This window comes from Danio aesculapii, chromosome 9 (assembly GCF_903798145.1).
Source record: "Danio aesculapii chromosome 9, fDanAes4.1, whole genome shotgun sequence".
NCBI lineage: Eukaryota > Metazoa > Chordata > Actinopteri > Cypriniformes > Danionidae > Danio > Danio aesculapii.
In genome coordinates this window covers 1,263,080-1,285,597 of record NC_079443.1, presented here as the reverse complement: position 1 = coordinate 1,285,597, position 22,518 = coordinate 1,263,080, and the positions used below count along the sequence as shown (strand labels likewise).

Here is a 22,518-nt window from a genome sequence, read left to right as displayed (position 1 = left end):
GGTTAGTGTAGGGGTAGACGGTAAAAAATACAATCAAAGGATAATTAATAAATAATATAATTCTCGTTAGCTTCCGGCTACGACTGTATCCCTTCTAACAACAACAACCTAGTTTGCCAACCGCCATAAAACATGGAAGAAGAAGACGAAGAATAATAATTATTTGGTGTTTTATTGTTCAATGTGTCTGTTGTGATGTTTGTAGTTTTAGGATGATGGTACAGTAGCAGCAGTGGAGCAGTTGTCATGTCTCCGCGGCGCCGGTGGTGGTGCTGTGAATCCGCCGAGCACTGAACTCTAAACCCCCGCAGATCTGTTTCAATGAGAGCAGTAGACAACATAATATCGAAAGTACATTAGTGGACGCTTTATTGCTTCACCACCTTAGCAGGGAACAATATTCTGTAGCATAAGGAATTCCGATGAATACTCGGTGCAGTTGATGATCTGTGGCGTTTAATCAGCGAGACCCCGTAGAGGCTGAACCCACTGCAGGTAAGCGGACTCGATTACAGCTCTTGCGGACTCGTGAGCGTGCTGACCCCTCTACCGCTCTACTCGAGCCCTGAGGCTTAACTGCTATTGTAGGCCAGTGTTTACATTGCCTTAGAATGTATATTCGGTTAGGCGTATCGTGTTGCGGAAGCAATTCCTTAATACAGTGATGCTGCGTTATTTTAAAATTATTTTTAATATAAGTTTAAAACGGGGTTAGTTTAAACGGCTATTAAACCTCCATCAGCTGCAGCGCCCCGCTCTTTCGGCCTGATTTGACAGGCCTCATCCGCCATCATTCATAGCAACATTTACAGCGATTAATGGACGCAATCTTTACGTGTTACGTTTAATAAAATAACAAAATTAAAGCCTGTATAAGCCTATACTTTTATTATTGGCATTTTTAACTAAAACTAGCCCAGGACCACGTCAGTGTTTCTGTTTCCTGGGTTTGTTTTTAGCATCCTAGCTAACGAGAGAAATATCAAAATAATGTGTGATTTTGACAGCCAGGGGCGCAAACTACATGTAAACATAATAATATTAGAGCTTTGCTCTTACACAGCCATATGTATCCAAGTACTATTCGATTATTAGGTTTTAGGAGTTTGTATAAGCATATCGTTTTGATGACAGCGATGTTTATTGAACAAAATCGATCATTTGTTGTTGTACGAGCTTGACGAAAAGATCATAACGTTACCAGGATATTAATGATATCTCCATAAACATTTAATTTCGTTGATTAAGGTTGACGATATAAGATATTTTAGACACGTACCATAGTATTTCCGTGTTTTTCCTCAATTACTTTGAATTCTCATAAATATGTCATGATGCACACATATATTGAGCATTCTGAATCATATATTTAAAATATTTACAAGTCTAAGTACGTTGTGCTACCCAATTCATTATTAATTCATTCATATCTTTGTCCTGTTTTGATTGGCCATCTCATAGCTAAATATTTCCACCAAATGCCGTGTGAATCATCCTGTCAGTCATGATACAGTTATGTGAAAACCAGGCAATATTCATCTCTGTGATGGCTCGTCACATGTCTTGTTTGTTTTGGTTTTTTATCCTTGTATTGCGGTCATAGGTTAACTACAAAGAGCTCTTCAACTAAGTTAGCTGGCACTCTGGGTTGCCTTTTAGTTCAAACATTAAACAGAGATGCACTATTATACACCATCAGTGTTTCAGTGCCGGATCACAAGTAAAGCATGTGTAATAGACAGGGAATCGTTTAATATTTACAAGCTTTGTGTAGTAGCAGGTGGTTAATGTATGTCTCCAAGGGGCTGTTATTTGACAGTTTGTTTACATGACAGTGGTATTCTTGGAACTAACGTGCACGTTAACGTGAAATCACCACTGTTGTGGTCTCTGTGTAAACACCCAATATGGGATTCTATGAAAACAAGCAGCATGCGTGTGTATAGTTTGTGTTAAGTCAAATTTATAATTTATCCATCAAGTGGCTGGTATACCTTAATGTGCAAACCCCCAGCCATTGTGAGTAGGGTGGTCCAAAGTTTTGACTTCGGTACCAATCTGTGGTGACACTTTAAAAACGATCCATTTCCCGCTAACATTTGAGCACTGTTGAGCACAACGCTCATTGGCTATTCTGTTCATGTGCTCAACAGAAATGTCTGTGATTGGCCGTGAAGGTCATTGGTTCATAACTCTTCAAACAGATACACTGAAACTGGAGCATTTCAAAGCCGCGTAGATCAGTTGATCCATCAGCAGATCGCTCACATATCAGCTCATAGACGGATCAGCTGATCGTCACGACATCGAAATGCTCAAGTGTCCCTGTATCTGTTTTTGCACTCTTAGAGCGCCGTCTGTTGTTAGTAACTAGCCTAGAGCGCCGTCTGCTGTTAGAAACTAGCCTAGAGCGCCCTCTGCTGTATAAAAACTAGCTTAGAGCATTGTCTGTTGGTAGAAACTAGCCTAGAGCGTCATCTGCAGTTAAACACTTAGCTCTGAATCTATTGAAAAGAGAATAGCAATGCATTTTGAAAAGCACAGAATTGATGCAGAATAGATTGTTCAACACAGCTCTGTAATACAATGTTTTTACAGATATCTGTAAACACACATCGCTTTGAAAACGTGTACAGTTAAGGCTGAAATTATTCATACACCCTGAGGTATTTCGGCTTGACTGTATATGTGACTTTTTAATTATGGAAGGGAAAAATATTTACCTTTTGCGAATGTAGCTTAACTTCATCTTTTGTGTGTGTGTGTGTGTGTGTGTGTGTGTGTGTGTGTGTGTGTGTGTGTCTGTTCAGCTGATGTTCTCAGGGACCAGAGTCACGTGATGTACGAAGGTAAACACATCCATTTCTCAGAGGTGGATAATAAGCCGCTGTGCTCCTACAGCCCCAAACTCTGTAAGCAGCGCAGACTGAACGGATACGCCTTCTGCATCCGCCATGTTCTGGAGGACAAAACGGCCCCGTTTAAGCAGTGCGAATATGTGGCCAAGTACAACAGTCAGCGATGCACGAACCCCATCCCCAAAGCAGAGGAGCGAAGGTACGACCAGAGCCTTACCTGTGGTAAAATCACTGTAATGCACAGGCTTGCGTGGTTTATTGATGTTTAAGTTATTTAGCAGTTTGATCAAATCAATAGTTCAGGCTTGTTTCATCAGTGAAATTTAGCAGTGTTTCATCTCTCTTTAAACTAGTTTAAAGCATTTGTGGTTTGCATGGGAGATTGCTGCGGCAAATGCATTTCACTGGATCTTTAATAATGCTCATGTGATGGAAAATGGTCTGTAAGTAAATGTGGTTGCTTTTTTTTTTTTTTGGCTTAGCCGATAATGGGCTATCCATACTGGTTTATGTGAGAAATGCTGTTTCATTTTACTATTACTGTTCATTGTTTCTCAAATTCAACATTAATAGCAAGAATAATCAAGCAAATTCATAGTGGAGAAACAATTGTGACAAAGTCCCTTTAAGGCTAGTCATTTCACACAGCGGGCATCTTTGAAAGCCTCTCAGGCAGTATGCTCGGGCATTCTGTCTGAATGGGGAAACATCAAAACTTTCACACCTGTTTGCCAAGCTTATAATTACATTACATGTTTGGAACCACCAATAAACTTAAACAGCTATCGTCTCGTAAATTTAGTTTCTAAATGTTTGAATCAAATAAAATCGGCAATATTTTCATCTGTCACTCGATGGCACTCAAATAGCCTGTCAGAAAAAACAAATAGAAATGGGATTGGGCCTTGATCTTTAAATGACAGCTATAGTTATATAATTATGATATGCTTAAGCTAATTATATAGGTTAATAACCTTCAACTGTGAGTGTGTGTGGAAAAATCTGCCCTAGAGTGAGTGTATAATTGTAGCTAAACACCTTTGGTTTGCTTTTTTGCAGATACTGTAACAGTCACCTACAAGTGCTGGGCTTCATCCCGAAGAAGGAGCGCAAGAAGAAGCAGGACGGTCTGGAGGAGGTCCGCAGCCGTGCTCATGTAGAGTCAGTAGCTCTGAACATTACGGTTCCCTCTCTGGCTCTGCGGGACACGAACGGCCTGCCCGCGTCCCCGCCCTGCTCCCGCCTAACCCCTATGCCCCTGCTGGACTCCAACCTCCTCGACCCCTTCGCCTTTTACGAGGAGGACTCGGATGTGGAGGAGAGCCCGGCGCAGAGGTAGGCCTGTCACGATATTTACTTTTTTGTTGTACGATATATTGCACCAGAATATATTGCGATTAAACTATATATTGTCATTTTAAGACCTTTTTATGCCACAAACAACACATCATATGTTATTCTTAAGAATATTTCATTTAATTATAGTCATTTTAATAATGAGGCATTGAAATCAGAATGTGAAAATGCAAATCCTAAATATATAACAATAAACGTGAACAAAAAAGTGCAAGATAAAGAGTAACAGAGGCTGCGATATCTGCTACCAGATCTACTTTCAGTCGTCAGACACCCACATGAAAATATACTATGGTAATTTACAGTAAGTTTTACAGTGTTTTTTAACCATACTGACTCCTCCAATAGAGATAGAGATGGGTGTTCAGTCAGTTAAAACGTTGCTAGAATAGTTTTTAATGTGGTTTTAATTGATTGAGGTCATGTCCATGTGTGATAAATTGATATATTGATTATTGTGACAGGCCTATGCAGAGGAGCTCCAGCAAGAGGAAAGCGTCCAGCACTCCTGTGATTGGCCTGAGAGTCACCGAACGAGACCTGGAGCCAGATATTGAGCACTTTAGCGCTGTCACTGACTCCTGCACACTTCCCAGCTCCCCTCCACCACCTCCACCTTCTCCACCCCAGCCCTCCCAACACACAGAGCGGCCCGTGTATGCCCCACTCGGGACAGCGCAGACTCTGCTATGCAAGCCGGCTCCACCTGAGAGCGTGTCGTCTGCCCCGCTCGGAGCTGCACTCCAAAATCAACCTGTGATCTGGAGACCTGCGTCCCCTCGGCCGCCGGCTGCCCATGACTGCCCGCAGCCTCGCTCTGTGGCACTGCGCCCCATCGCCTTCACTGCGCCCCCTGTCTGCCTGCTCAGGCTACAGCATCTGGTGCAGCTCTATGCTAACAGACAGCGGGAGCATGGAGACCTGTTCCCACATCTCGGTATGTTTTTTGAAAAAAATAGAAAAGCTATTTGAAATGTATAATCTCTTTACAAAAACATGCTGCTTTAAGAAATAAGAAAAATAGTTGATCAACATTTGAAGTTTTGTATGTTTCATATGTGATTTTGATATCTGATATTTTGTGTGTGTGTCTGTGTGTGTGTGTGTGTGTGTGTGTGTGTGTGTGTGTGTGTGTGTGTGTGTAGGTTTAGACTGGTCTGAGGACAGTGCAGATGATGAAGACACAGAGGAGCTCGTTCCTTTATTGCCTCAGGCCTGGAGACTTCAGGAAAGAAGCCCCCATCAAAGGTTCTTTTCTGTTTTTTCACCAATTTCGGTTTAATAGAGAGATTTTACTTCAACACATTTCTGCACATAATAGTTTAATAACTCATCTTTAATAACTGATTTATTTCCTCTTTGTCATGATGACAGCACATAATATTAGACTAGATATTCTTCAAGACACTAGTATTCAGCTTAAAGTGACATTTAAAGGCTTCACTAGGGTAATTAGGGTAAAGTTAGGGTAATTAGGCAAGTCATTGTATAACATTGGTTTGTTCTGGAGACAATCCAACACTAATATTGCTGAAGGTTAATAATATTGACCTTAAAATGGCTTTTAAACAATTAAAAACTGCTTTTATTCTAGCCGAAATAAAACAAATAAGACTTTCTCCAGAAGAAAAAATATTAGAGGAAATACTGTGAGAAATTCCTGAATCTGTTCAACATCATTGGGGAAATATTTAAACAAGAAAACAAAATTCACAGTCGGGTGAATACTTGCTATAGGATAAATCACGTTAATTCTGTATTTTCTCCCACCCATAGTATGCGTGCAGTTATTTAGAGTGTGCATTACATTACTCAGTCTAATTTATTGATTTTATTTGTATGTGTGTTTCAGCTCCTCCAGTGAAAAGCCTCTGTCCCGGCGGGCTAGACTGGCTCAGCTCTGCTCGTACCTGCAGGAGAGATATAAACATCTGTGCCGACGGGACCGAGCCGCCAGCCGGCACAGCAGATACCGCTACGCCTTCCGGAAAGCACTGCTACATGCTGCTAGCAAAGACCCCGACTGCACGGCACAGCTCATTCAGAAACTCAGCAGGAGCCCGCAGACCTCCAGCTGGTGCGTTTGCCGTCCATTCTTTTGTTTTGAATTATATACAATTATATATTTTTTTTCTTCTTCAAATCTTTCTCAAATGATGTTTAACAGATTCAGGATTTTTTTACAGTATTTCCTGTAATTTTTTTTCTTCTTCAGATAGACTTATTTGTTTGTTATTTTGTTTTTAAATCATTTTACGGTCAAAATTATTAGCCCCTGTTTAAGGTTGGTAGAAGGTTTTAGGTGTAGTGCCTCCACAGTCATATTGGAGAGATATAAACACAATAAGTTTTTAAATTTCCTGACGTTAAATAGGCTCCAAATCCCTCCCGTTTTGCAGCCGACATGACATAGGAGTGCGGTTTCCATGCCCACCGAATTGATTGACAGCCATGTATTAACATGTCTTCATAGTAACGCGTATAAACATATCAACCAATCAGGATGTGCGCAAAGCAACTGGGATTAAAAGATCTGTTCAGCTCTCTGTGATGATCAGTCATCATCAAATGTGATCAAGTTTAAAACATTTTTAAAACAGTGCATGTTTGTAATGAATTACAGCGATTTTTACCATGTTCATCACCACAGCCGCTGTAACACTTCAATCCCGATTTGTGGACGTTAAATCCGGTTTATTTTGTACATTAACATAACGGATATCCATACAGCAGTGGATATTAATGCGTATCCTGTCACATTTGCTATGCAAAAACAGTGCAAAGTTAAACGCACGCGCTGTGTGTGTCCGCTGTGTCTGTGTGTGTGTGACATCTGCTGCCTTCATGTCTGTCTCTGTGCTGTTTATCTGACAGAGACACACAGGCTAATTTATACTTCTGCATCGTGTGATCGGTGTGACCCACGGCGCCTGCCTTGCGTGTTGCCGTGCATTTATACTTCAGTGTGCTGTTTGCGTTGCTCTGCAGTAACACTTCCGAAGCACTAGCTGGCAGTAGTTTTTAAGTTCTTCTGTTTCAAGTTTCTTCGCTGGTGTTTTGTTTTTTTCTAAAAGCTACCTTGAAGTATAAGTAGCTAAAACGCAGGCTGCATCCGAAACCGCTTACTTCCATACCATAAGGTACGCTAAAATCAGTATGCGAGCCGAGTAGTGTGTCCAAATTCATAAAATTCGAAAATCAGTGTGTGAGAAGTACCCAGATGACTTGCTACTTCCGGCATGAATGGGAGTGAAGCGACGCAATTGACGCAGGTAGGTTACGTGACCATGACAAAATGGCGGATGTAGTTGAATTCCATACTTCTCACATTCATACTGTATAGAACGTACTTTTCTATCAGCCGAGTAGTATGTTTAAATTCAAATGCAGTACCTACTGAGTAGTAGGCGGTTTCGGACGCAGCCTCACTCATTCTGAGGCAAGAAACTGTGGATATGCAACTTTAAACATAAACACAAAACAAAACTTTCCATCTGGAGCTTCATTATGGCACTCGACACTTGTGAACACTCGCTCCAATGGGTTTGCACGGCTCTTGGTCATGCCCACACTCGTCAGCGATACCAAGCCGACCAATCACAGAACTTGCGCTTTGCATCGTTGCAATGCGTAGTTAAAAATTTTGAGAGGTGCGTGTCAGCGTCGGCATCAGCCACGGCGAGGGCTACAACGCAAAAGCTGTACCGGACCATACTCGTGCACTTGATGCAGAAGTATAAATCAGCCTTGACCGGCACGTGGGAACGCTGGCTGGGGAGAACTAGCATTAAAGGCGCAGACAACAAAAACAGCTACATGGGTGTTCAGCCCAGAAAATTTCAACAATCTGAAAGCTATAATAAATAATCTGATGGGTGTTTTGAGCTGAAATTTTAGACACTTTCTGGAGACACAAAAGACTGATCTTACGTCTTGAAAAAGGGGTAAAATAGGTGCCTTTTAGCACTAGAACCACCACGGGGTAAATTTCAAGTGTACATGCCAGGTTTTTAATATAACATTCAAGTCTCCCTGTTTAGATAAAACCAGCTAAAAAACGGGGCATTTATACCTATAAGTGCCAGCGCGGGTCAAATTGACCCACTATATAATGTCTGTATTTTCGCCCTGTCATTTTCGCGCCGCCTGTGTTTTAACATTGACGTAACTAGGCATTATATTGGACATTTTGAAAACAAAAAAGGGCAAAAAAAAATGGACAAAAAACCCCCCCAAAATGGACTAAAATATAGCTGATGACTGTAGAGTCATGACTTTTTTTATATATTTTGTGACGACAGTGGCATAATACAGTGAAATAAAATGCTTACATTAAAACACTACTCATGTGCTTGGGTAAAATTTACCCGCATGGTGGATTTAGGTATAGAGCGACCCCTGGTGGTTTTAGGTATAGAGCGACCCCTGGTGGTTTTAGGTATAGAGCGACCCCTGGTGGTTTTAGGTATAGAGCGACCCCTGGTGGTTTTAGGTATAGAGCGACCCCTGGTGGATTTAGGTATAGAGCGACCCCTGGTGGTTTTAGGTATAGAGCGACCCCTGGTGGTTTTAGGTATAGAGCGACCCCTGGTGGTTTTAGGTATAGAGCGACCCCTGGTGGATTTAGGTATAGAGCGACCCCTGGTGGTTTTAGGTATAGAGCGACCCCTGGTGGTTTTAGGTATAGAGCGACCCCTGGTGGTTTTGGGTATAGAGCGACCCCTGGTGGTTTTGGGTATAGAGCGACCCCTGGTGGTTTTGGGTATAGAGCGACCCCTGGTGGTTTTGGGTATAGAGCGACCCCTGGTGGTTTGGGTATAGAGCGACCCCTGGTGGTTTTGGGTATAGAGCGACCCCTGGTGGTTTTGGGTATAGAGCGACCCCTGGTGGTTTTAGGTATAGAGCGACCCCTGGTGGTTTTAGGTATAGAGCGACCCCTGGTGGTTTTAGGTATAGAGCGACCCCTGGTGGTTTTAGGTATAGAGCGACCCCTGGTGGTTTTAGGTATAGAGCGACCCCTGGTGGTTTTGGGTATAGAGCGACCCCTGGTGGTTTTGGGTATAGAGCGACCCCTGGTGGTTTTGGGTATAGAGCGACCCCTGGTGGTTTTGGATATAGAGCGACCCCTGGTGGTTTTGGGTATAGAGCGACCCCTGGTGGTTTTGGGTATAGAGCGACCCCTGGTGGTTTTGGGTATAGAGCGACCCCTGGTGGTTTTGGGTATAGAGCGACCCCTGGTGGTTTTGGGTATAGAGCGACCCCTGGTGGATTTAGGTATAGAGCGACCCCTGGTGGATTTAGGTATAGAGCGACCCCTGGTGGTTTTAGGTATAGAGCGACCCCTGGTGGTTTTGGGTATAGAGCGACCCCTGGTGGTTTTGGGTATAGAGCGACCCCTGGTGGTTTTGGGTATAGAGCGACCCCTGGTGGTTTTAGGTATAGAGCGACCCCTGGTGGTTTTGGGTATAGAGCGACCCCTGGTGGTTTTAGGTATAGAGCGACCCCTGGTGGTTTTGGGTATAGAGCGACCCCTGGTGGTTTTGGGTATAGAGCGACCCCTGGTGGTTTTGGGTATAGAGCGACCCCTGGTGGTTTTGGGTATAGAGCGACCCCTGGTGGTTTTGGGTATAGAGCGACCCCTGGTGGTTTTGGGTATAGAGCGACCCAGGTGGTTTTGGGTATAGTGCGACCCCTGGTGGTTTTAGGTATAGAGCGACCCCTGGTGGATTTAGGTATAGAGCGACCCCTGGTGGATTTAGGTATAGAGCGACCCCTGGTGGTTTTAGGTATAGAGCGACCCCTGGTGGTTTTAGGTATAGAGCGGCCCCTGGTGGTTTTAGGTATAGAGCGGCCCTTGGTGAATTTAGGTATAGAGCGACCCCTGGTGGTTTTAGGTATAGAGCGGCCCCTGGTGGTTTTAGGTATAGAGCGACCCCTGGTGGTTTTAGGTATAGAGCGGCCCCTGGTGGTTTTAGGTATAGAGCGGCCCTTGGTGAATTTAGGTATAGAGAGACCCCTGGTGGTTCTCTCCAAAACAAACCACAATGACTTGCCTAATTACACTAATTACACTGTTTCCCTTGGTTTTATTTCTAGTTTTCTCTCTATTTTGTAACTCTAGTCTTATGTACAGCACTTGGGTCAGTCTTGTGGCTGTTTTTTAACATGCTTTATAAATGAATGACCTTGATAATCTGTGTTAATCTGATTATGTTTGCTTCAATTTATTTTGTTTTGTTCAGTTCAAGGTCTGCAGTTCCACACAAGTATGAAAGGACAACGTGTACGGGAAGCACTAAGGGTCAGAGCTGCAGCAACACAGCTCTGCCATTCTCACGCCACTGTTTTCAGCGTATCCTATTGAACAAGTGCGGCTGTCCAGTGTGCCTGTGTGTGTCAGATGTGTTAAATGTGTCAGTGTGTGTCCATGTAGTATCAGTGTTGTGTGTGTCTATGCAGTGTCTATGTGTGTGTCTGTCAGATGTGTCTGTGTGTGTATCTATGCAGTATCAGTGTGTGTGTGTGTTATGTTCTTGACAGCGTGTCTGCACAGATATCCTACTGAATCGCTCTCAGCAGCTGTTCTCCAGCTGTACAGCACGGTTTGCAGACGGACAGCAGTGCTCAGTTCCTGTGTTTGACATCACTCACCAAACGCCTCTCTGTGACGAACATGCCAAGAAAATGGTGAGAGCTCAGAATTAAACAAGTCAGAATTAAAATAGTCACAGAATTCTCAATGGCATAGGGCAGACTAACTAACCTGTAAAATGTTAATGTTTGAGAATAGAAATGGCTTATTAATCTTCATTATTTTGTGCTCTGAACAGCAACTGCCCAACATAACAAGGTTTATATTCTTAAAGCTATTCTTGTGCATGTTCATTTTCACAAGATACTGAATTATTAAATATTGGCTTATGTCTAAATGGATATTGCCACTATAAAGATCTTCCTCTTATTAAATGTGTGTGACAGGATAATTTCCTGCGTGGAGACGGCTATAGACGCAGTCAGCAGCAACAGCAGCGGCGTCCACGGAAGAAGACCAAGCCGCCTGCGCTGACCAAGAAACACAAGAAGAAGAGAAGACGAGGTCCACGCAGACCACAGAAGCCCATTCCTCCAGCTGTGCCACAGGGCAATTTACTGATGCCCTCGCTTTCACTGCCCACTCACCACGCCCACGTCAGGTGCCCACTCCAACACATCACAGTCTGATTTTTTTATTTAAGAATTTTTAAGTATTCTTTATATATAATTTTTATGAAAAAAAATCATTCAATTTTTAGTATTAAATTTTTTTGTAATGATATTTTATTTATTTATTTATTTATTCATTTATTTATTTATTTATTTATTTATTTTGTTTTTAGTTTTGTTTAATTTTTTAATTTTGATGAGTTTTATTGTTTATATTTAATTAAATTTATATATATATATATATATATATATATATATATATATATATATATATATATATATATATATATATATATCTTTTTAATAATTTTTTTTGTATTTTTATACTTTTTATTGTGTTTTATTTATTTTATATTAATAATTATATTTTTTTTATTTTACATTTTATTATTTATATTTTTATATTAACTTTATTGTTTATATTTTTATTTTTAAACAATAACTTAAAAATAAAAATATAAACAATAAAGTTAATATAAAAACATAAATAGCAAAATGTAAAATAAATAAAAATATAAAATATATTAATATAAAATAAATAAATAAAACAATAAAAAAGTATAAAAATACGAAGAATGTAATTTTTTAAATTTTATAAATATATATATATATATATAATTTAAAAACATTACATTTTTAGGTTTTTTTATTTATTTATTTTTTATTTATTAGATTTGATTTTTTTTAAATATTAAAAAAATATATTTTTTATTTATTATTATTATTTTTTTATTTCATTGTTCATATTTTTTATTTGATTTATTAAATTTGTTTAAATATTTTATTTTATTTTTAAAAATGCATATAATTCTAGCCTGAGATCAGGACTATAGCACAGAGCGTAGATTGAGGTTCTGAACAGTTCAGGCAGTATAACAATGACCCAATAAGCTTGAATTTCTATAGAGCCAAATCATTTTTAGTTGCATTAGTAGCCATGTTTCCCTCCAGCTGTTGGAAATCAATTAAAAAGTGCTGAATTTTGAATTATTGAAAATGCACATAAAAAATTACTACAATGGAAACACATTGGCCTTTGGGGGCGCAACTTATTTGCTGCTTTATATGCAGGTTTTATGCATTATTTCAGTTTAGCACAGTTTCTGCTTGTTCACCGTCGGTCTGTTGTTCTTGCAGGAGTCCATCAACTCCTGAACTCAGTGCAGACGAGCTTCCTGACGACATCGCAAATGAAATGCCCGACATTCCCAATGATCTTGAGCTCAATCAGGAAGATTTCTCTGACGTGCTGCCCAGATTACCCGATGATCTTCAGGACTTCGACCTTTTTGAGGGTACGCTCACATCTGATAAGTTGGCTTGTTTACACTGTCTGTGCTTAAAAACACGCTTATCATTGCTTACATGTTAGCAGGAAATAGACATTTTTAAACTTTCAGTACCAAACGTGATATTTTTGACAACACTAATGCCTAGGTGTATCCAGATTTTCCTTAAATGGCGCCTTTAAGCTGTTAGTTGTCTTGTTTGCACTTTACCTGAGGAGTCTTTTGTGGATGCAGGTAAGAATGGAGAGTTGCTGCCCACAACAGAAGAGGCAGAGGAGCTGGTCAGAGCCCTGCAGGCTATGGGCTCGTACCCCGACTCGCTGGTGTGCTTGTCCTCAATAGGAGAGCTGACGCCAGCAGATGGGGTGGACCACCGCACCATGGCCACCGTCTTCTCGGGATCAGGAGTCGCAGCCGCCGGCATCGGAGACCTCCTGAACGGCAGAATCACATCTGAAACGTTCCCCAATCTAGACCTCCTCCACACCCAAACAGACCACCATTTCCCATCATCCCCTTCTCCTCAGCCCACTCAAAGCAGTGCGTCCTCCACAAGTCCCAGTAGTGGGCTAACAGAACGAACGTTTCCTCGAGCACCCAAACCAGACTCCTCTCCGCCAGGTAGTCATTACAGCAGCGAGCACGTGCCATCGCCCTACAGGGATCACATCTCACCCCCACACGGTGCCTCTTTTCAGACCGACCCGCCTCTGCTTCTGGAGGTGCCTTTGAGTGGAACGCCAGGACCTCCGCGCACCTCCTGGAATAACCTCCCACTTTCACTTACAGACCCGGCGCAATTCGGCAGCTTGCTCACTGCAGAAACGCACCTATTATCCACAGCTCTGTCCACCCCGCCGTCTGCATCCCACTGCTCCGCCATCTTGCAACCTTCCTCATCCTCACCCTCCTCACGTGAACCCAAACTACAGCTCCCACAGTTCAGCACAGCCTTTGGACACCAACTGGCTTCCCACAGCGGGATCCCCAAAGACCTGCAGCCCAGCCATAGCTCTACAGCACCACCTACAGGCTTTAGCATTACTAGCGCCACTGCCGCCACTCCACCCTTCCCTCAGAGTAACTGAGTCGAGGTAGAAACCCATCCCATCTCATGTTTTCGAGGAGCACTAAACTTTATGTAGGCTCATCTTACAAATTACCTAGAGTCAAACAGTTGAGCTTTACCATTATTTAATTCATTCAGCCCATCTTCGAACCTGGCAGGAGCGTTTTTAGCTTAGCTTAGCATAGATCAGTGAATCAGATTAGACCATTAGCATCTCCTTCAAAAAGAGTTTCGGTGATTTTCCTGTTTAAAGATCTCCTGTAGTCACATTGTTTACTAAGACAGATGGAGCATTGATGTCACGCGGCGCTATTTTCTAGTTACCTAGCTGGGGACTTTTTTCAGGTGCTGTGTAATATCATTGCACTGCTGCAGCAAAGTTTCTTGATTATTACGCCAGAATGAGAATGTAGTTCCTATCCATATCGACCTAGAAAATAGCTACTTTTAATTTGCCATCTGTCTTAGTACATCATGTAACTACAGAAGAGGCAAGCTTTAAATAGGAAAATTATTGAAACAAATTTGAACAGGATGCTAATGGTCTAATCCGATTCAATGATTTATGCTAAGCTATGCTAAAAGTGCTCCCGCCAAACCCAGAAGTGTGCTGAATGGATTAAATAATGTTAAAACTCAATTGTTTAACTCTAGGGGAGCTGTAAAAGGAGCAAAAAAGTGTAGTGTTCCTTTAAGGGGATAGTTCACTCCGAATGGAAACTCGTCATTACGACTAGAGATGTTTTAAATTATGTTGACACTGCTCTTCACCATGAAATGAAAAATACATAAGGTCTGTCAAACTCTAAAAATCTAATTTCTGCACGTTTAACCCACATCCGGCATTTTTGCCTATTTATTTGCACACAACTTTTGATACCTTCAAGATTTTAAGTGAGTAAAGGCCTGTTCAGAAAATGTAGTCCGCTTTATTTTGATTGCATGGCTGTAATTATGTCCGGTTAAAGCGACACGAGCATTTGCACGCTGTTGTTATGACAGATGTTGATTTATGAAGAGGTGTTTTAATCTCTCGCACTGACTGGTCGACCAATAAAACTGGTCGCACTTTAGGTCACCGGCCCAGAGCTGTTACATAACACATAGGAATAGGAAGAATCCACAACCAGCTCTCTTGTGTCTGTACGTGTTATTTACAAATTCATAACAAACTCTGAAGCGCTGTTTGAAAATATGAAGATGCTCTTTCTCTTATATTTTTCTGTGGGTGTCAGTAATGGAAGTTGCACTGCAATTCTGAGCCAAAAACAACTTTGAGAGTAAAAATCTTGAGTATTCTTACCAGTGTTATTTACCAGTTGACCTGACGTTTAACTTTTACATATGGATTCTACCAACGTATTCTAATAATGCGATATAGTTTAGCGCAAAGCTTTGGGTGACCAGATATCTCAAATAAGAGAAGTAACATGTTGTTAATATGTTTTAATAATGTTGTTTTGTTGATATAACACTGATTTAGCAGTTATTTGAGACGTGATTTCTCATTTCAGAAAGTACTGCTTTGTTTTTTTTCATCATACCTTCTAATATTAATGATTTTACCTTGCTAAACTACTTATACGCTTTTTAAAAAAGTCTCCTCTGCACTTTTAATCACTGATGCCGGATTGCACAGGGTTCGGCTTCACTAATTTAATCAATATGAAAATATACTGTTTTCTCCAATATACTTGAACATATGCTATTATTGATTGGTCTGTTTTTATGTACTAGCGGTCAGCAATGAAATGTTTTCATAGGTCGGGACACTAAAAATAGAGCTGAAATACCAGATTTCTGGTCACCCTAGTGAAGCAGGACTGGAATCTTCTGAAGTGTTTCTGAAGTCTTGAAATGGCCCAGTGTACAGTAAAAAGTTTCTGTGCAGTGAGCTTATGATTGCATTTGAAAATGCAACATTATAATAATAAATACTTGGTTTTATTATAAATGGTCAAACATATTTTCTTTGGTAACTGGGCTCTTACAGGTGCATCAGAATTTAAGTTGTAGGCTCTTGTTGTCTGTGCTTTATCCATTAACACCCAGCTGAAATTGCATTTACCTTTTAATTTTTTACATTTAGACAAAGCTAATTAGGAGCTATGATTCTATCCACCTACTTTTATTTGTATTTGGATTATCACATTAAAAATGCCTAATGGAAACAACAAGATGTGCATAAAGTTTTAAAATGTGCATAAAAAAACGTGAACATGAACTCTGATGTTTATGCATTTAGTGATGCAACGCATTATTGGAGTCAATGCAGCAGATGTTTCCAGCTTTCCATTGTTGCGGATCTGAAACGTTGGTTTGCTGATTGTAAAAGGCCTCAGTGCTTTAATATTATTATTATTATTCTACTATTATTCCCTCCACAAGTATCTTAACATGTTTGTGCTCCCAAAGAGCATCTCATGCCTCCAAAAGCCTCCACATTCATTGCATTTCGTCATTATCTTCTGAGGTGCAACTCGTTTATTAGAGAAGAAAAAACAGCAGTGGTGAATCCCAACAGTGCATCAAACTACACTTCTCTAACTCAGATTTGCTCCAGTTGATCAGGAAGTAACTATTTTTATTCTCTTTTGTTTCTCATTGGATGGAAAAGCTGCTTTATTTGCAAATGTTTTATGCGATATTCCGGTTTTGCGTATAATTCGACTAACTCGCATCTTTGGATGGAGACGTAGCTAGTGTGAACAGGCCTACTTGTCTTAAATTTCATTATGCTCTTAACACGCATCTGTCACTTGAATTCAGAGGACTTGAAATATGGTGCACAAATGATAAGGACCACATATGTAAACATGGTGCTTTTTTTGTCATTTTTTTGAGTTTGACAGAATCTTTATGTACATATAGAAGAGCAGGGTGAACATTCTTTAAAACATCTCCTTTTGGGGTCTTCATAAATTCATCTTCAAAAATAAGTCAGAGATTTAGAGGTTGTTTTTTTGGGTGAACTAAATCCTCTGTTTCTGACACCATAAACCAGCCGCAGATTAGATTTAATACACACATCTCTGCTGTCTGTCAACAGTGTCCATCCTCTGTTTGTTGATTCAGTGACCCGAGAGTTGTTTTCAATGCTTTTCCACCAAATGGTGCTAGTGCTGGAGCCGGTGCTCAGTTTGGCACTTGAAATCTAAATGTACAATGTTTATTTTGCTAGTAAACATTGTTAAACGTATGCTGTGTTTACACCAGATGCGGAACACACAAATGCTTTTTGCGTTTTGAGTTTACTCGCTTCATTCGCACGTCAGATTCGCTTTACAATTGACGCAGATTTGCATCACGGGCAGGGCTTCTGTCTGCCCAGTGACTCTAATTTCATTGCTAAATGGCTAACATGAATTTTATTGAGAGTCGCTGTGCTTTATGTGCTTTAGGAGGGCTGAAAAACAGTGTCGATTTCTTTGGCGCCGTTTGTTTCCACTAGATCCTTTCAGAGGTGCACTAGCTTTGAGTTCATCAACTTCTCCAGAAACTAACCTAAATGATGGAGGCTTTCACGTTGAGCCAAGCGCTATGTTATAATCACTACCCTTTAGATTTTTGAACTCGAGCGATTCAATTAACGCGAGTTAAACGTGTCAAACAGCTAAAACACTCAACTCGCGCTGCTTCATGCACACAAATTGCGTCATTTGCACCACCTCAATCGCACCGCAGGATATCTATTCGCGTTTTTGCATTGACTTAACATGTAAATCATTCACACTTGATGCTTCATCCGCATCTGGTGTGAACGCAGCATTAGATGAATAATGAATTCGTGCAAGTTAATCCACTGAAAAAAAAAAACTGTTTTGGTAATTTTCAATGAAAATCTGAGCATTTGCTTCTGTTTTTAGTACTTCTGTTGATGTCAATCTGAGGGTTTCCATAGCAACTGCATATTAATAGACTCTATTACCATAAGGTTGCTTTTAGGGAATGATGCGCTAAAGAAAGCCCCGCCCCCCTATTCAATATTCAGTTCGAAGTACCTCAACATATACTGAAATAAAAGTCTCAGAAACCTCCAGTTCAAGCAAACTTTTAAGAGCCAACCTGTGTTTTTACCTACTGATTTTAGAGCCAAATACTGATCTGCTAACTTTACTACATTACCTGCTGCCACTCGTCTGGTCAAAATGATTGAGTTTCCTTTTATGCCAAAAGTCATTCGAATATTAAGACATTTAGCTAGTTCCTACTGTAAATATGTCAAAATATATGTCTGATTAGTAATATGCAATCCTAAGAACTTGATTTGGACCATTTTAAAGGCCAATTTCTCAATATTTGGGTTTCTTTTGACCCTCAGATTCTAGATATTCAACTAGTTGTATCTCGGCCAATAATATATTCTCATTACAAACCAAAAATCAATGGAACGGTTATTCAATACATCTTGATCCAGACACTCATGACTGGCTTTGCGGTCTAGGGTCACATATTATACTGTATATAAATCTGCAAATCAAGTGACGGATTTATATACATTTCAGTAGCTGGAGTAAATATACAGCATTGAAAAGTCAAATGAACTGTACTGAATAGACTTTGAGCATTTATTAGGGGAAATGCTTCAAAACCACTTTTTTTTTCTGTAGAAATATGTAAAACGGAGGCAGACACTAGCACCGTGTTGCTGGAAAAGCATCAGTGTGTATTATTTTATGGATAGAGAATCATATTTCTTATTCCATTCGTTGAATTATTCCTCAGATGGGAGCGGGTCGGCTTGTGTCCTGTCGAGTCCTCGGGTTAGGATGGTGTTTGTGCTGGAGAAATATCAGGGAGAGGCTCTGGTTTATGCCATCAGCATCTGTCGCGGGTGTTCTGATCAGCTGAGGTGGTGTTGTGTACACCTGCTGTTAATGTGACCTCATGACTTCTTATGATGGCTTTGTGCTGAGGAAGGATAGTGTGATTACATTAGTGCCACTGCATGCTAACAAAGAACAAAAAAAGCATGCTCATGTTATATTTTCTTGAATAAAACAAAGTCATGCCTTACTGAATGTCACACTGGGGCAAAAATGCATGGCAGAAAATAAGTTAGATTGTTTTATAAAGCACATTTTCTAGTGCCGTTCAAAAATAATGTCAAATTGGATCTCAATATGACTAAATAAATCGCTTTCCAGTGTAAAATACTAAATTTTTCAGAAAATATTTATACTTCATCAGGTCTAAATTGCATTGTTGACAGGAAAAAAACAAAAAGTTATGTTATTGCATTCTGCAAAGCTGCACAATATATCTAAAATGATTATTCAATATTCATAATCACAGAGAGGTGCAATAAATTAACTGTATTCACATGCTAAGAATGTGTGTGTTGCATAATTAGGTTAATCCGAATTTGACCAATAAGATGAGGTCATACTATCTTTATCCCCGCCTCTCCAGTCAGTGCTGCTATTGGCTAGAACAGTGTTTTCCAACCCTGTTCCTGGAGGCACACCAACAGGACATATTTTGGATGTCTCCCCTTTCTGACCCATTAACTTCAGGTGTTGGAGTCTCTTCTGATGTTATGATAAGTTGATTCAGGTGTGTTTGATTAGGGAGAGCTTGAAAATGTGTACTGTTGGTGTGCCTTCAGGAACAGGGTTGGAAAACACTGGGCTAGAAAGCTGAAAATAAACACTAATTGAGTTTTAAAGTCTAAATATTTGGACTTTGACTTTTTTTTTTATCCTGAATTAATGTAATTAAAAAATATATATATTAATAGCAAAATAATTTCTCTAGGGAAATGTTATATTGCAATAAATTTAGTTATTGCAATGTTAAACAACAATATAGGATTTCCCCCAGTATCATGCAGCCCTAAAGCATTCAGAAATAATTCAAGATAGGTCAAACTAAATACACAAACATTACAGAACAAATGTGTATTAGTTCCCCTCTCTCTCTACAGTTTAACTGTATTACAATTGTAGGAAAACTGTCAACTATAAAACTGTAAACAACTATACTATAACCTAAATTGTAGTGGCGTTCACAATAAAGAGCACTACAAATAGAAGCGTTTATTAGAAAGCTGTTTCACAATATGGATGTCAATCTTGGCATTAAAGGTACAGTTCATCCAACAATGAAAATTCTGTGAGCATTTACTCACCCTTGACTTTTTTTGTTTGTTTGTTTGTTCTGCTATGCATAAAATAAGATGTTTTGAAGAATGTTTGAAACCACCTGTAAGCATTGACATCCAATAGTTGAAAAAAAAAAACAAATACTATGGAAGTCAGTGGTTTCCACTAACATTCAGTATATCATCTTTTGTCTTAACAGCGAAAATAAATAAATAACCAATTGTGTTGTGCGTAAAATAGAGCGTAATTTTCATTTTTGGTCGAATTGTGCCTTTTAAAGTGTAATTTCAGCTCAATGCTAAAGGATTACAAGAGGAATTTGACTAGAAAGTGTGATCAGATCACCTTAGATAAGTGACCATATATAAATGAACACCCTAACATGGTCTTTATTAGACAATACACCTGAAAAATCTCCAGCACAGCCCTCAGTTGATGAGTGAATCCACTGTACGGCTTGTAATCAGGACACAAGTGTATTACTGAATCATGCATGGGTTTATTTGTTGCACATGCTCCGTGTACCCAGCCTGGACTGCTCATGTCGTAAGGTTAACTAAAGCAATAATATCCTCAGCAGAGCTTCCCGCGCCAGCTTTCAGGTGTGGCTCAATCCCAGCATCCTCTGCGTTCGGTCACCAACTCACGAAAGGTTTTAATTGGCGGCTCAACTGTTTGATTGACAGCAAAGATTGAATATTGAATCAACACTGACATGGAACTCATTCAGCGAAGAGCAAAACAGAACAATAACAACACTCTCTGCCAAATACATGGGTTATGATGTTTGTTCTTCATGGTGCTTAATCAGTTTGGGGTCTATATAATACAAGAGCCCTTTGCGGCGAGAGTACAGATGGAGGGGTTGGAGTATAACCCTGCTTTTCAGATATTTGGTGCAATTTCTTTGGAGAATGGTTCGTGCAACCTGATGGTTCTTCTCCAGACTTCCACAGGAGTGTCAGGTTCAAACTCAGCCATTTGTTTTCTTTTTAGCCACCGTCAGTCAGCCTTACGCCACGCGGGACCAACGTTCCCTTGCAGATTTCATTTTTCAACCGAGGTTGTTTTTGGTAGATATTATTAGACGCTGAACGATGATCTCGTATATTGTCGAGTATTAAATCTATTTATAGAATAGAGAACTCTCTAGCGTGGGGTATTTATTGGTTGAATTGAGTGGCTAAAGATATTTGCGAAGCTAACATGCGTGGTGGAACTGAAGCGTTCAGTGGCGTAATGTTTGGTAGTTTTAATAGCTATCAAAATGATCGTGATGATGACTCATTTCTATTGGTTTGGTGTTGTGTATCTGTGTCATTTATTCAGACGAAGAGACTGTGATCGTGTGCAACAGTATTTTTTGATAGCTGTTAAAAAGTCAGTGGCCGTAGAAAGACATCAAATCATGACCCTTATGCACACTTATAATCTCGCTAGTCTAAATAATAATAAAATAACGGATCTCATTCATGAAAAACCAGCAGAATTAAATTATTTGGTTGATTGCTACATCGACCGCTTTATACGAGCCAGCAATGAATGGAAGAGTTCATAAAACTGTGGTCGTTGACACACTGTAATTTATAAAACGTATACATTTTGACATCGAATCATTTATTTATTTATTTTTTACTATTTTTGGGGGGTTTTCACCTTTAATAAATAGAAAAGTGTTGAGTATTGACAGGGGAGCAGAAGGATCACGAGGTGGGAATCGAACTCGGGTCGCCGTGAGCACCGGAGTGCATGTGTTGATGCACTAACCACTACACCACTTTTGCCGACAACATCGAATCAGTTTAAATTAGTTTTACGGCACCATGCTCTCAGAAATGTTTATTCTTCATAATAACGCATACCGATGTTGGTGTCAGAGTAAAGCGACGTTCACACTAAGAATGATCAATATAATAAGTATAGCGCTAACTATATTTGTGTCCACACCATAACAATCTATTTATTTTTGTTTAGGTTTTTTTTTTCTGCCATTCAACGTGCGGTACACTGAAAAAAGAGTTGCACGCAATTTATTTGTGTTGAATTTAAACAAACAAATTAAATTGAGCAATGTTCAACTTAATTTGTTTGTTTAAATTCAGCCCAAATAAATTGTTTACAACCACTCAACGTAAAAAAATTAAGTAAATCCAAGGAATCATCTTTGAATCATTTTTTTCAGTGTATGAACTTCCATTAAAACAACACTCTTCCAGCAGTTCCTCACATCCAATATCTCATTTGTCATGGGGGCATGCATGAAATGTTCCTGAATGAACGCGAAAGTGCCAAACTGCAGTTAAAGTCGACAAATTAAAAAGGAAACACCCAAAATTACATAAAACTCCGTAGGAAACGTGGAGACACGATGACGTTAACGAACGATTATAACGTGTAAAACATGATCATGAAAGGAACATTCAAAAAGCAACTCATGTAAACACCTTAATCTTATTATTGTCGTAATTAGATTAAGGCAAATAATTCGATTACTGATGTCCATGTAAACGTAGTCATTGATGTGCTTCGTTTCTAGCAGATCTGACCAGTGAATCCCGCTCGTGTAATTGATCTAATTTAACAGAGAATTTTGCGATCGCAGTCGGCGTATAGCTTTGCTGAATACCTGAGGTACTTTT

The 22,518-nt window shown here is 39.9% G+C and overlaps 1 protein-coding gene across 1 annotated transcript; it reads left to right on the top strand.

The window, feature by feature from the left end:
* The first annotated feature begins 295 nt into the window (after positions 1-295).
* On the top strand, positions 296-13,917 carry LOC130234689 (INO80 complex subunit D). Its single transcript, XM_056464941.1, has 11 exons — positions 296-495; positions 2,811-3,057; positions 3,918-4,193; positions 4,679-5,151; positions 5,360-5,462; positions 6,067-6,291; positions 10,457-10,566; positions 10,768-10,901; positions 11,193-11,407; positions 12,555-12,712; positions 12,941-13,917. Exons 2-11 carry the CDS (start codon positions 2,840-2,842, stop codon positions 13,792-13,794), a joined length of 2,766 nt encoding a protein of 921 aa, XP_056320916.1. The 5' UTR covers positions 296-495; positions 2,811-2,839; the 3' UTR covers positions 13,795-13,917.
* Positions 13,918-22,518: the final 8,601 nt, after the last annotated feature.